Raw genomic sequence first — 18,186 nt, 5'->3', positions numbered from 1 at the left:
AATACTTGATTCTACTGATAGGGGTTTCTGGACATACTTCAAAGACAGTAAAGTGGATTTCCAGTGTTCTCCCATGTTGTGTGTTCTTCTCCTTAGCCCAAAATGCTTATAGCTCTTGACTGGTACAACTTCCCCCCACTGTAAAGTGAGCCAGACCTGCTCTTATGTCTAATGTCCTATGCTCCGAAGATGCTTCAAGTAATGTTCCCATTCTTTCCTGTGATTGATTTCAGCTCTTAAGAGAAAAGTAATCTAATTGGTTTCTGAAATAAGAATTTATTAGAGTAAAACATATTAGAGAGCAGGGACCTAACATTATGGGTTTGCCCTCCTAACCACACTTAGGACTATGCTTTTCTTAAAGCAGACACGCCAAGGATATCAAACTTAATTGTGTTTAACTTTCACAAAGTGATGCACATGAAGAAGAAATCTAACTTAAGTTAGCTTCTAATGGATATAAATTGTTCAGAAAGATAACTGTGAATGGGAATAAAGAATCTTGTTCTCCTTTCCCCTTGCTTTCTTTGAATTAAAGGCTTCTAACTTTTGGATGACACTCTTAACTCTCCTTCCTCAACCCACTATAAGTACACCATTAAACCACTGAATAAGTATTATCTCCTCCAAACACTCTTTGTGGTAAAGTATCAAGTTGTGGGAATTTCTTTTTTAGGAAAAAAGTGCATTGTCGACTCTGCTTCTCTCCTTTTTTTTTTTTTTTTTTGACTGGTGGACTCTAGCCCTTTTACCTGCTTGTCCAGTAGCAGCTAAAAAGGAAGAGTCCTTAGATTCTTAAATCCAATGAACTACTTTCTAGCTGTGACAAGACGACAATCTAAGACACCTTTTGCTGTTGCTGTGGTATTCACCAACCAATATCCTAACAAATTGCATACCTATTCCACTTGATTCATTCTACCTGCATGTCCATTTACATACACACTTTTTGTAATCACTGTTTTCCTTAATAAACTGATATCCAAAAGAGGAATCTGATACCCATTGCTATAAATTTTTTAATGATGATTTTCTTCTGTCATCCTAGAAGGCATACTCTCAGGTTGCAATTAACTTTGAGACAGGGAGGAAATAATTACGGTCTCTCTACATTGGACACAATTAAGTCCATTTATCAGCATTAGAGTTGCAAATGATCAATTTTCTAAGACGAATGCAAACAAGCCCCTCATTGCTTATAGTTCTTTAGGCTTGAGAGGATCCAGCTTTCACTAGGGAAGGTCAATCCAAAAGACATGTATTCAATTAGGGGGGGAAGAAGCATCAAGGAAAGCAGAGATTTTGCCTGAAAAGCAATAAAACCACACAATCCATTAGAGTGAATAAAAGACAATACAACTTAAAGTCAAGTCATTGTACCCACTCCCACCTGGAATGAAATGTTATAGAAAAATCACATATGTTTTAGGAAAATGGAGGAAAAATCCTTGTAGAGTGGCTGTTCAATGAGTACATTCACACTTTCAGATATAACTAGCTCATAGATTATTCCACAATGAAATTTTTTTCTCTTAGATGATACTAATTCAGTGTGGTTCCAAAAAAGAAAACATACACACACACACACAGACACACTCACACACACTCACATTTAAAACAAAGAATTCTTCTTGAACCAAATCTGAGCTCCCTCATCCATCCATCACCAAAAGAAAAAAAAAACAGTAAAGAAATTTGTGGGGTATTGTCAAATAAGGAAAACAATTATGCCAAATGGAAAACGATCCTCTCTACCTATCAGGCTGAGTGAGTGAATGACTGTTTGTGTGAATGAGTGTGTGTTGTGTGTGTGTGTGTGTGTGTGAGAGAGAGAGAGAGAGAGAGAGAGAAAATAGAGCAAGACAGGGAAAAACTCATTACAAATATTATCTAATATACAGTATTTGGGAAATTATATATATGTGTAATATATATGCATATATATATATATATATATATATATATATATATATATATATATTTTACACACATATGTATGTATATAATCTGTAATATGTATTTAAATAGTTATATATCCCCAGAAAGATTCAGAAAAGAAAAGCAGAATATTACGGATTGATTATCATCATTTGAATACCTTACCTGGAAATTCCAAAGACAATAATAACCCTAGATCTTATGATGAAATAAAGGGGCAGCATTTGGGGTGTTTCAGTTACCTTATGTGCCTATGAGGGGATGGGGTCAGTACAGGTAAACAGAGTCTTTGTAAATACTGTGTTCTTGTCAGGCACGCTCCACTTCAAGACCTGGCCCCTGAGCCCTCCCATGCTGTAACGCGGGAGGGATCCCTGATGGAAACAATCAGATGGTGAGCTTCACTCCAGCACTCACTGGGTGGTGGTAGTATTGGTTACAGCGATGGTTCGGACTTATCCAGCAATTAGCTAAAAACTGACTCGCACAGGGGCAGATGATCCCCTTTCAGATTGCACTGAAAGGCACTCTCCAGGTTTGGGAGTAGTGGAGGGAAATCGGCTCATTTAAGGAAGCTACAAACGACCTTCCTAACTCTGCCTCCACACGACGCTCCAGAACTGATGCCCGCGTCCTCTGCCCTCCCCACTCACCTCGCGCCCCACCGCCACCTCCCGCTCCGCAGGCCCCGCCCTGGCATTTTTCCGCAGGCGCCCCCGCCCGCCAGCGTGGGCGGTCTGGAGCGCGATCTGTGGAGGAAAGGGCCCCTCTGAGAGCGCAGTGTTCCTCCTGCCTGCAGCAGGATCCAGATAGGGACAGAGGCTCCAGCCAGCCCCGGGAACCCGGCCTCACAAAGGACTCCAGTGATCCCGCCGGCATCTGGGCTTCCCCTCATTAGCACATTAAAGCTGCTCTGTCCCTTCCCTCTGAGCTGCTCTGTCCACCCTGCTGCCGGCCTCCAAGGAGCCTTTCAGGCCTTTGCTCATTTTGAAACCTGCCGGGTTCAAGAGCCACTAACCCTTTCCTGAAGTCTGTCAAGCTCTGCTTGACACCCCACAGGTACCCCTAAGCCCCATCACTCAAGGGGCACAGTTATAGGGCAGGTCAGACGCTGGCTGCCACGGGAGTCTTCCCAAAAGGTGGTTTGCTTTCTTATAAATCAATCAATCAATCTAGCTTAAAACACACACGTTAACATAAACAGACTAGTGCCTGTTCATAGATGGGTGGGTTTCGCTTCAAATCCTGACAAGGCTCCTAAGACAAATGACAGGGCCAGAGGAGTGACTGTGTGGAAGTCCATAAGGACACAAGCCTCAATCCTGGGAAAAGCCAGGAAAACCCAGGCTCACCTTTTAATTTTGTGAGCAGGATCACAATTACATAGTTAGTACCTGGCAGCTTTCCAAGCCCTCTCGCTGATGCTTTTTCATTTAAAAATCCCAAACAGCCAATAGGAAACAAACTAGGATTACTTTAACTGGTTTACAAAGGAGAAAACTGAAGTCCTACAAGTTGGCACTTGCCTGAGGGAGAACAGATCAACTTCTCAAGGGGACACCATCAATCTAGTGGCCTAGGCACAAAATCACCAAGCAAGCTCTTAAATAAAATCTCTGAATTCCCTCTTCTCTCTCCCACTCCCAAATAGAATCAGGACCCACGTCTTAGTGAGCTCCTTCAAACACTTTCTGCTCTGGCACCCTCACTTCACATCTGAATTCACCAAAGGTTCTGGCTTAAGATGGTCTCAAATCTGTTTATGAGTTAACCCTTTCCAAGGCAGATTCTAAACAACAGTGGCTTTTTTTTTTCCCAGCCCAACATACCCCTTACCACATCCACAAATGTCAAATTTACACATAACACTTCTTAGTGCATTTCCTTTCGGACTCTTCAAAAGGATGGCTTCCCACGTTTCTCTGTACAAACATTCTCCAACCCTCCCACAGCACCTAGCGCCTTCAATTCACAGTTGAAATCCTGACCTCCAGCAAGAGAAGCCCCTGACAGGAACTGCCTTCTATTCTTACTACCAAATCTACCAAATGAACTTCATTGAGACCTACACTCTGCCTCCCTCCTCTGCAATGGAGAGGGCCCTGGCTCCTCTCAAATATTAACCCCTAATCCTATGCTTTGGAGCCCACCATCTGCACTTTCTCAAGGCTTTCCTTCTTGCTACATATCCAGTTTTCCCTTCTCCATAAGCCAATCCCATCAGCACACAAACCTGTTATTCTGCTCCTTGTTGAGGCAACGTGTCTCAGAGTGCTGTTTTGACCCCCACTTCATGTTCTCTCCTAAACCATTCCATCAGGTTTCCATCAGCACCACTCCTCTAAGTCTGTGCTTGACACTGTCCAAGGCTGACTATGCTGCCAAGTCACTGATCATTTCTCTGTCCTCTAGAAATGCTTTCTTCTCTGGGTTCTGAACACCACACTCCCCTGTGGTGTTTTCTTCCTATTTTACACTTGCCATCAACCTTTGTTGGGTCCTCCTCTGACTCTGAAGATTAGCGTGCTCCACAAATCATCTATCCCTCTTCTCCTCTGTCTGTACATTGCCTCTGGGCAATCTTATCTGGGACCCATGACTCCCAAGTCCAAATGCCAGACTCTGATTTCTTCTCAGAATTCCATACTAGCTTTCATTTGGACATTTCCATTAGGCATCTCTAAGTTAACTTGCCAGAAGTGAACTCTTAAATTTCTACCCACAAACATACTCCTCTCTCTCTCTTTTTTTTTTTTTTTTTTTTTTTTTTGTCTTATGAGAAATATGGCACCATCACCTACCCAACTGCTCAAGCTGAAAAAAACTGGGGATTTTTCTTGACTCCTCCTCCTCAAATAAACCAGCCAGCCCCAAGGACTCCATCTACTGATGCAGATCTCTCCAAAACAAAACCACTCCTCTCCATTTCCATTGCTACTGGACAGTCCCACTTCTAACATGTCTCTCCTGAAGTAGCCACATAACCTCTCCCACCATCTCCAGCAGCAGCCAGAGTGGTCTTTTCAAAACATTAATACAACAATTTGTTTAAAGTCTTCCATTTGTTACCCATCCCACTTAAAAGTGGCATTGCTCCCCTCTCTGGTCCTCTCCCCTACCACTCTCCCCTGCTTCTAGCACTACAGCCTCTCTTTCTTCCAGTTCATTATGCCTACATAACTGATCTCAGCACCTCTGCCTAGGATGCCATTCCTTCTGACCCTCCAGTGGCCCATTTCTTCTTGCCATTCTAATCTTAGCTTCAGTGTCACCAGAGAGGCCTCTCCTGTACCCCCCCCAAATTGAAATCCATGCATTACCTCTCTGTCACATCACCCCACTTTAATTCTCTGCATCGTATGCATTACTACTGAATATCTTTCCTGTGTGCTTACTGCCTGTCCCTTACCCCCAGAATGTAGCATCCATAAGATGGAGCTCTTTTCTTTCTCGTTCCCTAAGTCACCACCAATTTCTAGATTGTTTCTCTGACCTAACTCAATAATTATGTGTTGAATGGCTGAGTGCCACCTACTCTGTACTACTCAGAACTTGAGATTAAGTGGTATCAATGATCAAGCCACTCATGTTGGGCCCAAGGTAACCCTGACACACCTTTCATGCACTCAGACCCAGCATCTGCTCTCCTCAATTCTATGACCCCTGAAAGGTAGCACTCTCCACTTATAGCTCATTCTACAGATCTGGGCTGCTGTACTTACCCTATTCCTTTCTTAGTTTCCCTGCCCAACATTCCAGGGGGGTACTTTTCAAGGAGTAGCGCCAACTGAACTCCAGGTAATTTGGTTGGAGCCTTGATATTTATATAGCAATCGCCAGGCTTACCCTCCTACCTCCATGTGTTAGTCGCCTTTCTTTCACTATAACAAAATACCTGAGATAACCAACTTATAAGAAGAAAAGATTTATTTTGGTTCATAGTTTTACAGGTTTCGTCCATGACCACTTGGCCCTGATGCCTTTAAGCCAGTGGAGAGGCAGGATATAATGAGCAGGAGAGCATGATAGAGGAATCTGCTCAACTCAAGGTGGCCAGTAAGCTAAGAGAAAGAGGGAGGTTGGGGCTAGGATTCCAGTATCTGTTCATGAGCATGCCCCAAATGACCTGAGTTATTTCCACCAGGCCCTACTTCTTAAAGGTTCAATCACCTCCCAATAGTATCACAGGCTGACGACCAAATCTGTAGCACAAAGCCTTTGAGGGACATTTAAGATTCAAAGGAAAATACTCCCCATCACCAGCTGGTATGCACAGATTTGCAGGGCCATGAGAAGCACTAACCTAATGCCCCCACAATGAGGACCTCCCTCCTCCATGACTAGATGCACTCCTAAAATCCAGACTCACTGTTACTTATTACTCCCACTGAGATACCAGCTGAGACCTGTGCTTCTAAAACTTTCTGTTGTAAAATATCAATTGTTTATCAATTCATTCTAGGTGATACTTTTAAAAAAAATAAAATTAAAAGCAACTGTAAGAAAAATGAAGTGGCAAAAAACAAAAGTCAAATACAAGACCCAAAAGACACAGAAGTGTTCTGTCAAACTTCTGCAACTATTTCTAAAGGATTAGTCTTCATTTCTCTTCTTGTCACAGCTGGGTCACACAGTTTGGGGTCTGGCATGGGTCCACAGACCACATTGAGTAGCTGATGCTGGCCTGACTGCCTCTCTAGCTCACTCAGCACCTTACACCCCCTCAGCCCCAGGGAGCAGAACTCTTCCCTGCAGCAGCTTTTCAATAGCGTTCCAACAAATAAGTACTGTCGGGAATCCAACAAAGTATTGAATATCTACTATGTTTGAGGCCCTGTTGGTTGCCTTCCCATACATAATATAATCTTCCTCCTCTTGATTCTGGTCCAGATTCTGTTTAATTCACCAACTTCCCTCTCCATCCTGGCCATCTCCACTCCATTTGGACTCCCAGATCCTCTCCCCAAATAAATGCAGTAGCCTCCTAATTGTTCCCATACTCCAATCCCCTTCCTCACCTCTGGCCTGCAGATTTTTTGCAGAACATCATGTTTAGGCACATGTGTGATCATATTCTTTATCACTTCAATAGGCTACAATAATAATAACTAATAGAATTAAGTCCAACTACTTACTGGCCCTAATTCATTCTCCACAATTCAAGCCCTAATTCATTCTACTGCAATTTAGTCACATCCTATATATAACGTTGTCAAATTGGACACTGACTTCTCTCCTCAATCTCTTACGTGCATACATAGTTCATCCTTTTTCTCCATGCCTTCCCCACCCATGTTCTTATCCTACCCATCTTTCAACAATGGCAAAACCCACCCTGACCCTTCCTGTCAAGTCTCCAGCCTCGCACTCTTTCTCCCTCTTCTGTAGTCTTAAGTGAGAAATCACATGAATTTGTTTCTAGAAAAGGATAAGAAATTTTTTGATTTCTAAATATCTTTTATTTTCATTTTGTTTTAATTTGTGCATTTTAATTGTACTAAATAGTGGGACTGTGGGATTCATTATGATCTATTTGTACATGCACATATATAATTTGGCCATTCTCATTCCCTAGTACCTCCCCTTAACAACTTTTGTTATTGGGAGAATAACATATAATGTAATGTTTTCTAACATAAAATGTATATTTTATAAGGTAAAGTTTAAGAACTTGAGCTACTGTCTAAATGCTAATTTAATATGAACACTCTCATTAGGTTATATCACAGCAAACAGTAAAGTATCCAGTCCTTCCACCAATTCACTTTCATGGTCAGATCATACTTTAAATCTCTCCTCTCTGCAATGCACAAACATGTGCCCAAGCCCCCCTAAGTTGTCTTTGCACTGCCAGCACATGATATTTTCAGAAAACTAGTTTCTTGAGTTATGTGGCAACGACCTTAATAAGTTCAACCTAAACAGCAGGACAGAATTCAAATCTGTTCTTTTTCTTCTAACACTCTGAAGTTAGATGAACATTAATGGCCAGTTCCTTGTTTTTGTTTTGTCTTTAAGCCTTAAGTGAAACCAGCTCAACTATCAACAAGAAAATTCTACTGCTTAACTACTCCAACACCTGGAAACTAAATAATACACTATTAAATGACCAATGGATAGCAGAAGAAATCAGGGATGAAATTTTAAAAAAAAAACACATGTAAATGAGAATAGCAATACAACATATTAAAATCTCTGGGACATTACGAAGGCAGTGCTAAGAGGAAAGTTCATTGCATTGAGGTCACTCCTTAAAGAATAGAAAGTCAACAAATAAATAACCAAACATTATATCTCTAAGCCCTAAAAAGAGAACAACAAATCAACACTAAAAATAGCAGAAGATAGGAAATAATTAAAATCAGAGCTGAAATCAATGAGATTGAAACAAAAGAAACAATTCCCCAAAATTGACAAAACAAAAAGTTGATTCTTTGAAAAAAATCAATGAAAATGATAAACCCTAAGCCAAGCTAACAAAGAAAAAAGAGAGAAAACTCATTACTGAAACCTGAGATGAAAAAGGAAATCAAAACAGACGCTACTGAAATACATACGATAGTCAGAACCTGTTTTGAAAATTTATACTCTAATAAAAATAGAAAATCCTGAAGACATCAACAAATTTCTAGAGATATATGACCTAACAAAACCAAATCAGGAGGATGCAGAAAATTTAAACAGATCAATTTCAAACAATGAAATTGAACACACCATCAAAAGCTTACCAAGAAAGAAAAGTCCAGGACCAGATAGATTCTCATCTGAATATAACTGGACCTTTAAAGAGGAGCTAACACCAATCCTCCTCAAATTATTCCATGAAATAGAAAAGGAGGGAACTCTTGCAAACTCATTCCATGAAGCTAGTATCACCCTGATACCAAAACCAGACAAAGATACATCAAGGAAAGAAAATTTCAGACCAATATCCCTGATGAACATAGATGAAAAAATTCTTAATAAAATACTGACAAATTGCATGCAAAAACATTAAAAAGGGGGCTGTGGATGTGGCTCAAGCAGTAGTACGCTCGCCTGGCATGCACAGGGTTCTGGGTTCGATCCTCAGCACCACATAAAAATAAAATAAAGATGTTGTGTCCACCGAAAAATAAAAAAATTTAAAAAAAAACATTAAAAAGATAGTGCATAATAATCAATGGGGTTCATCCCAGTAATGCAAAGTTGGTTTAATATACAGAAATCAATAAATGTAATTCATCACATAAACAGACTTAAAGACATGAATCACATGATGTTCTCAATAGATGAAGAAAAAGCATTGAACAGAATAAAGCATCAATTCATGCTCAAAACACTAGAAAAACTAGGGATAGCAGGAGCATGCTATTTATGCTAAGCCCAAGGCCAGCTTCATTCTAAATGGAGAAAAATTGAAAGAATTCCCTCTAAAAACTGGAACAAGACAGAGATGCCCCCTTTCACCACTTCTGTTCAACATAGTCCTGGAAACGCTAGCCAGAGCAATTAGGCAGAAGGAAAAAATTAAAGGGATACAAATAAGAAAAGAAGAACTCAAACTATCTCTATTTGCTGATGACATAATTCTATATTTAGAAGACCCAAAAAACTCCACCAGAGAACTTCTAGAACTATAAATGAATTCAGCAAAGTAGCAGGATATAAAATTAACACCCATAAATCAAACACATTCTTATATATCAGTGATGAATTCACTGAAAGAAAAATTAGGAAAACTATCCCATTCACAATAGCCTCAAAGAAAATAAAATATTTGGAAATCAATCTAACAAAAGAGGTGAAAGACCTCTATAATGAAAACTACAAAACATTAAAGAAAGAAATTGAAGAAGACCTTAGAAGATGGAAAGATCTCCCGTGTTCTTGGATAGGCAGAATTAATATTCTCAAAAAGGCCATACTACCAAAAGCACTATATAGATTTAATGCAATTCCTATAAAGGTTCCAATGATGTTCTTCACAGAAATAGAAAAAGCAATCATGAAATTCATTTGGGAAAATAAGAGGCCCAGAATAGCCAGAGCAGTCCTTGGCAAGAAAAGTGATGCAAGAGGTATCACAATACCAGACCTTAAATTATATGACAGAGCTATAGTAACAAAAATGACATGGTATTGGCATGAAAATAAACATAAAGACCAGTAATATAGAACACAAGACACAAGACAAACCCACATAAACACAGTTATCTCACACTAGACAAAGGTACCATAAACATACATTGGAGAAAAGATAGCCTCTTCAACAAATGGTGCTGGGAAAACTGAAAATCCATATGTAATAAAATGAAATTAGACCCCTATCTCTCACCTTGCACAAAATTCAGCTCAAGGTTCAAATCAAGCACCTAGGCATTAGACCAGAGACTTTGTGCAAACTAGAAAAAAAAAAGTATATCCAAATATCTATCATATCAGCTTAGGAATCAAATTACTCAATAAAACTCCAAAAGGGCAAGGGGTAAAATCAAAAATCAATAAATGGGATGGTATCAAACTAAAAAACTTCTTCACAGCAAAGGAAACAATCAAGAATGTACACAGAGAGCCTACAGAAGGGGAAAAAAATCTCTGTCACCTGTACCTCAAATAGAGCATTAATCTTGAGGATATATAAAGAATTCAAAAAACTTAACAAAAAAAATAAATAACCCATTCAATAAAAGGCCAAGGAACTAAACAGAAGAAGAAATATGAATGGTCAAAAAATATATGAAAAAAGTTCAACATGACTAGCAATTAGGGAAATGGAAATTAAAACTACTCTAAGATTTCATCTCACTCCAGTCATGATGGCAATTATCAAGAATACAAGCAACAACAAATGTTGGTGAGGATGTGGGGGAAAAGGTACACTCGTACGTTGCTGGTGGCACTGCAGATTAGTGCAACCACACTGGAAAGCTATATGGAGAATTCTCAGAAAACTTAGAATGGAAACACCATTTGACCCAGTTATACCACTCCTAGGCATATACCCAAAAGACTTACAATCAGCATACTATAGTGATGCAGCCACATCAATGTTTATAGCAGCTCAGTTCACAATAGCTAAACTATGGAACCAACCTAGATGCTCTTCAATAGATGAATGGATAAAGAAAATGTGGCACATATACACAAAGGAATATTACTCAGCCATAAAGAAGAATGGAATTATGGCATTTGTCAGTAAATGGATGGAATTGGAGGCTATCATGCTAAGTGAAATAAGCCAATCCCAAAAAACTAAAGGCTGAATGCTCTCTGATATGCAGATGCTGACTCACAATGCAAGGGATCCAGGGAGTAGAGGTTCACTGGATTGGGGGTGAGATAGGGGGAAGGGAGGAGGGATGGGAATGAGAAAGACAGTAGAATGAATCAGACATAACTTTCCTATTTTCATATGTGAATACACAACCAGTGAAACTCCACATCATGTATAACCACAAGAATGGGAAGTTATACTCCATGTATGCATGATATATCAGAATACATTCTACTGTCAAGTGTAACTAAAAAGAACAAATAAAGAAAAAAGAAAACTCTACTGCTTAAATCTGTGTACACCTGGAGTAATTTCATGGGTTTGAACTTCCGGAGCAGCTTTCCCATAAGCAGCTAACTTATGGGGATTTTTTGTTAAACCAGCTTGCAAATGGGATTTTGAGACGTGGTATATATTTATTTCCACTTTATTTAAATTGCCTTTTTGATGGGTTATATTGAAAGGGTAATAATAAAAAACTCTACCAATGGCACCCAGAGACCACACCAGTCCGTGGCTGTCTGGTTCACTACTGTTGGGCTACCAGAGTCTGATACCTAACAAATACTCATTGAATAAAAGACTGCCTGGGTGAATGAATCAATGAACAAGGGAAGGAGATTTGCTTCTTCAATGGATCAGGTCACTTGTGCTTTCTCCGAATCAAGGATAATTACAAGCTCTAGCCCTGTCATTCCAAATCTGGATATAATTAGTATGATTTCTTTTTTTAAAATTTATTAAATATTTATTCATTTGTAGTAGGTCTGCCTAATTAATTTAAGATGTAATGTAATAGGAATTAGTGGCTCATAATCTTGGACTTTGCTAAGTGATACTTAAGGTACTTTTTTCAGTCCTCACGGAGTCACATAGGTGAATATTCTTGAGGAAAAGCTTAAAATTTAAATTCAATAGAAAAATATTTTAAAAATTAAATAACAAGGGCTGGGTATGTAGCTCAGTTGGTAGGGTGCTTGCCTCGCATGCACAAGGACCTGGGTTCAATCCCCAACACCACCACCAAAAAGAAAAAAATTAAATAACAAGATACACAAACAAATTACACTCTTGTGTTCACTGATTGAGATGTGACATTTTTCTGAGAAAACATATTCTAAAGCATATTTATTTTTATTGTTTTCCTTGACATTTCCTGTGAAATTTCTTCTCTGTTCAAGTAGTCCCTGAATAAGGCCAAAATATCAGAACAAGAAGTTTCATACGAATTGCATATTGAATGATTTATTTGTATGATTCTAGTATCTGAACATTTGGAAGCATCCAGTTAGGCATTATATAGGATAATTCAGATTATGGGTTAGAGAGTTTCACTTCAAATAACAATATACATGTCAAATTCCCCAGTTAGATTTTGAGGGCATCAAGTCCAAGAAGATTGTTTTTTCATAGATGTGTCTTTAGAAAGCTCAGCACAAAGTAATTGCCTAAGAATAAATGAATATGTACCTGTACATGTTTATGCTGCAGTCAAGAAATATGCCAAATGTTTATGTTTTTTCCATATGTCTACTAGAGTTTAACCTCCTAATCACTTTTTTAGTAGCATAATCAACAATCAATGTGTTATCCAGGCATTGTGGCAAACGCGTATAATCCCAGTAGTTCGGGAAGCTGAGGCAGGAGGATCATGAGTTCAAAGCCAGCCTCAACCACCAGTTAGGCCCTAAGTAACTTAGCAAGACCCTGTCTCAAAATAAATAATGAAAAGGGCTGGGAATGTGGCTCAGTGGTTAAGTTTCCCTGGGTTCAATCCTGCTACCAAAAACAAATAAAAAAATCAATGTGTTTAAACAATGTACAGTTAATGTTCATTGGCCTGAACGCAAATGAATGAAAAAAACTAAACAATTTGATGGTGGTACTTTCACATACTGCATCTGACTTTCATGAGAAAAAATTATAAATAAATAATACATCATCTCTTGCATTAAGTATCTTTAGAACTATATGGACAGCCAGCTCAATTTCCTATACCATCTATATCTACAGCAGTGTACAACAAAAATAGACATCTATAACGACGATCCTAAGGCACTGAAGAATTTTGAGAAAGTAAGAGGTCAAAGAAAAACTACATGGAGATGTATGTTGTTTATACATAAATTACTTGGAAATGCATCATCTTTACCCAAAGTAAACCAAATAATTCTTTAATATTACCATTCATTTCTCCAAGTACAGAGCATAAAGCATACTAAATGACCATTTACTTTATTTTCATAAATTTGACTTTTTAGTTAAAAATAAATGCATCCTTCAGAAAACTTTTATTTACTACTGATCCTAGAAATGTCTGTTTTTAATAACAGCACCCGGTTCCATTTGGAATATTTATATCAATTATCCTCATTACGAGCCAATCTTCCTCTTTTCATTTTGACATCTGTTCAAAGAAGCAGCTTGAGGAAGAACCTCACTATCAATTTCTTAACAAAATATTTCTCACTTTCTAAAGAAAGATCATCTAAATTACAATGTGTCATCATCAACTTGATCTAACACCTAGTATAGGCATGACCTTATTTCTTGCAGCCAATTCCATTGGTTTGCAATTTTCTGTCCACTTTATGAATGACTCAGAAAGGCTATGTATACATATTAGCCCATCTTACATGATAATTTTCCCACTTGGACATTGATTTAATGCAGGCTTGCTTGCAACTCTCCTATGTATCATTTTTAATGTTCCTTGGTTTACAATACAAAAAAGTTTCAGGTACTTTTAAAATTAATGAAATAAATCTAAATGTAAGTTGGAAATCAGTTCCAAATCAAATGAATGGATAGCCCAGGGTCACTAGTGGTTCTATTGTAATGATTAAACATCCCAATACAAGATTCAAAAAGTAGAAACATCTTTATAACTTAAGACAATCCAATATATGTCTTATTGTGAAGAAAATGGATCAAAACTAGAAATTCCTAGTTATTTTGTGAAGAATTGAAAATGATGGGAATAATTATAATAATGGGCATATTTATAGCATAATGAAATATTTCTTTTCCCATGGGAAGGCACACATATGCAAAACACAAAATAAGCTATCATTCATTTTTAAGGTATCTTATTAAATAATAATTTTAGAGGAGAGGATCTCCAGGCACTTTAATATAATAGATCAGTATCAACTCTTCTAGGTCTCAAAGAAATCTACTTGATCAGCAGTTTCTGTAAGAGGGTCATCAACTGCTGCCCTTGAAGCATTTTCTTTTTGTTGTATCTTGCTTGCCTGAGGCAGGGTAATAACTGGGATTTCATTCTAAAAAACAAGAGAAAAACATATTGCCAATTTTTTTCTTTGTTTGAATCAATACGTTATTTTGCATCTTTGTAATTTTATGTAATTACCTCAGCAGTCAAATAATCTTGCATTTCTTACATTCCACTGCCAAAACAATTATGACTAGAACAGGGGAAAGAATATGATATATCCCATTGATAGGTTAAAAAAGAATTATCTGGCATCTCCTCTTTTGCCTAAGTCTTAGAAACTAGTATATTCTAACCTAATTGCTTCACAGAAAGGAAGTAGACCATCAGTGAGATGCCCAGATTGTCATGTGCAAAAAAAAAAAAATGCAGCAGTGTAACTGCACAAGGCTTTGTAAGGGGGCAGGATGTGGTGCTCTACTAGGAAATAAAACAATGCAGAACCATGTAAGCTGATTTTATTAAGGAAACACTACATCTTCTTTTTCAGCTTTTTGAGAGCAAGTACCTTTAATTAGTTATCAATCAATACTTCTCTCTTTAACTGTCCCTATGAAGACAGGACATAAATAGCATGTGGTTGCATTTCATCCTCTGGGTTGGCAGGTAACTCTGACCAAGGACTGGCAGCTCACCAGGGTTGCCTGGCTCACTGTCTTCTATTCCTGTTCCCATGGGACCACCCTGCCCTTCAGCTCTACCCCTTTAGTCCAATGGGATGGTAGGAGCTGACACTGTTACATCACGGGTCAATGAGGCTGTCCCACCAGCTTACAGTAAGAGAACTCTGCCAACTACAGAGGTGCATGCCAAAAGTTGGATGGATATTTTTTATATTGGTTTCTAGCTTCCAGATTTGGAACTTCTTTCTTCTAGGAACTAAAATGCTGGAGGCCAGGGATAGATTAAAGGAAGCAACTGAAGACAATGAGTGGACAGGGTAAACAGGTGAAAGAAACAGAAGTAGAAGGAGGCAAAAAAAAAAAAAAGGGGGGGGGACAAAATGTGAGTAGATCTTGAGTTTTCAGAAAATAAACACAGCTGATTAGGTATAATTGACTAGTCAACACACCATGAGGGTTTATACCTCATGAGGAGAGCCACATTATGGAACTGGCAACCTCTATAATTCCACTCTCCTTCACACTCTTCTTAGCATCACTCAGTAGCCACTACTGATGCTGTCTCTAATTGATTGGCATTATCCTGGCACAAAAGCCAAGCTCACCGGCATGCTAAAGAAATTATCCAGTCGACATTTTTTAATGTATTATGATTTATTCTTCTTACTAAAGATCTTTCTAAAGAGAAATATTTTCTCCTTATTCTTTAAGTATAAGGAAAAGCCATTTACCCAAAATGAAATAGGATTTTGAAAAATCTGAAGAACTTTAAAAGACAAATAAGTAATTGTTTTTAATTTAATTCTAAAGGTTATAATCCTAGAGTCCCACTCATGGATATGCTTGAGATGAAATTCCATTGACCCAACCTAAATTTAAGTCCCTCCCTGATACACTAGGAACTGTACAACTTATGTCACAGATCACAAAAGTCTTAGTAAACACCAAGTTTTACCCATAATGTACTATGACTTTCTCTTATTTGTGTATGTTGCTCCCGCAGACTCATACAACAAAAGTTGGATAAATGAGAAAATGTAGAGCTGCCTAAATTTCCAGGTGTTTCCTTCAGTATTATCTAATTCTCAATATCATGGCAGGGGAAGTAAGGCAAATATTATTAAACATTTTATTTTGCATTAGTGGGAATTGAACTCAGGGGCATTTTACCACTGAGCTACATTGCCAGCCAGCTAGCTATCTATCTATCTATCTATCTATCTATCTATTTATTGGCGGGGTGTCACTAAATTGCCAAGGCTAGCCTCAAACCTCAAGCCTACCTCAGTGATCTTGTCATTCTTGACTCTAAAGTTCATTATATAAACTGCCTGCACAGAGTTGATAATAATTTATAAATTAAAAATAAGTGAACTACTACAACAGTGTTTTTTAGTTTGATAAGAAAATTAATAATTAAAAACATATTCTGCTTAAAACTACAGGTATTCCTAAAGAACAGGAAACCCAACATGATAGATACTGAGTCATCATCTCCTTGATTTATTCTGCTCATTATCTTTCAGACGCAATATTTTGGAATGTGCTATTCTAAACTACAAATGACAGGAAAGACTCGACTTTATTACCATCTTGTGTCTCACTCAGAAGTGAATTGCTGCTTGGAAAATAAGTGGAAACATGCAGAAGTAGCCCTAAGTAAGTTGTTATACTCGTTAAGACTTCACAAGGCATCTTGAATGGTTTGGGGTTTGATATAACTAAATTAATCCATACTCCTCAAATCAAGATATTCATCAAGTTTTTATTTCTGTATACATTTTGTGCTCTAACTAGAGCCTTAACCCCAAAACAGTTGGTGTGAAGTCACTGGGAAATCCCTGCTACCCAAAACAGTACCGCACAGAAACCTGTATGAACAGAGCAACCGGAAGGGTTACCCCTACATGCGCATCCGAATGCACGCACTCGCACCCAAAAGAAAACACAAAATCCACTCGCTCTGTGATTTTTTTTTTTTTTCAATCTTCCAACTCGCCGACCATTTTAAGTTACTTAAGTAGCAAAAGTCCTTTTCACGTCACAGATGACTCAGGGGCTATAGTGGGGAACCCATTTTTATGTTTATCCAGGACCTCATTCTAAACACCTCTGTCCTTAAAGGCTCCACTACGCAGATTCCAGCACTGGAGGCGCCGGCGATCTTCTTGGCCAGCTTCAGAATAATCGGGCACCTCCTTCTCACACCCTTCCTGCAACATTTTGCACTTTGCATGGGTCTGGTCCAGGCCTCTAGCCTCGGTTTCCCTGCCCGAAGCCAGTAAGAGACTGAGCCGTGATGAGCGTCTGGCAGAAGTGGTTTCCCCTCCAGTCCACGGAGGCTGAAGCCACTACCCTATCCCCTAGGGAGGGGTCGGAGCAGCCGAGCGGGGAGGACAACAGCTCGAGGCCGCGACTTCCAAGCCATCTCCGCAGCCCGGCGCCTTCCCGCCTCCGCCCTGGCCAAGTCCCTGGGTCCCCCGAGTACAAAGCCGGGGTACGAGTGGGAAAGGGAAGTGAGACAACAAGCGTGTACGAGGGCGTGAGTGCGGATACACACAGGGCAGGTTAGGTACGGAAAAACCCCGCCTCTCCCCGAACTCGCTCCTCGGACCAGCCTGCAGCTCCGGCACTCCAGGGCTTTCTGCGCCAGGACAAAGCTACCGTGGCCTCTCCGCGAGCGCCGGGCGCCTCGCTGGTCGCCCGGGCTCCTCGGTCTCCCTTAGCCTCGACCCAGTCCCAAAGGGATCTGAGACATCCGAGGGACGGAGGGAACTCCGGGCCGGGAGCCCCCAGTCCCGATCCCCCGCGCCCTCGCCCGGAGCCGCGACTCACCTGTTCAGCACTTTGCGGATCCTCTGGCGCACGCCAGCCCGGGAGGAAGCGGACAGGCTCCCGCCACCGCCACCGCTGCCCTCGGCCGGCAGGTTCTCTATGGTGGTCACCACATGGTTCGGCGGGGCTGGCGGTGGTGGCGGCTGCAGCTGCTGTTGTGGCGGCTCAGGGGGGATCATCTCGGCGGAGGCGGAGGCGCAGCAGCGATCAGAAGGCAGCCGGGCGCATCGTGCGCCGGCTCCGGGCCCGGGAACGCGCAGAAGACCCGGCCGAGCGGCCCCGGCCCTGGAGGCGGTGCT

General features: G+C 39.9%; 1 protein-coding gene across 1 annotated transcript in view; it reads right to left on the bottom strand.

Annotated features, from left to right (window-relative positions):
- Slc35f1 (solute carrier family 35 member F1) overlaps positions 1-18,180 on the bottom strand; it is a 401,203-nt gene extending 383,023 nt beyond the window's left edge. The window contains exon 1 of the mRNA XM_015500686.2: positions 17,888-18,180. Coding sequence (XP_015356172.1) covers positions 17,888-18,066 — 179 coding nt within the window. The 5' untranslated portion in view covers positions 18,067-18,180. The remainder of the gene's footprint in view (positions 1-17,887) is intronic.
- Between the last annotated feature and the right edge of the window lie 6 nt (positions 18,181-18,186).

This window comes from Marmota marmota, unplaced genomic scaffold, assembly GCF_001458135.2.
Source record: "Marmota marmota marmota unplaced genomic scaffold, marMar, whole genome shotgun sequence".
NCBI lineage: Eukaryota > Metazoa > Chordata > Mammalia > Rodentia > Sciuridae > Marmota > Marmota marmota.
Note: the sequence above shows the minus strand (reverse complement) of the source record. Positions and strands in the feature narration are given on the sequence as shown.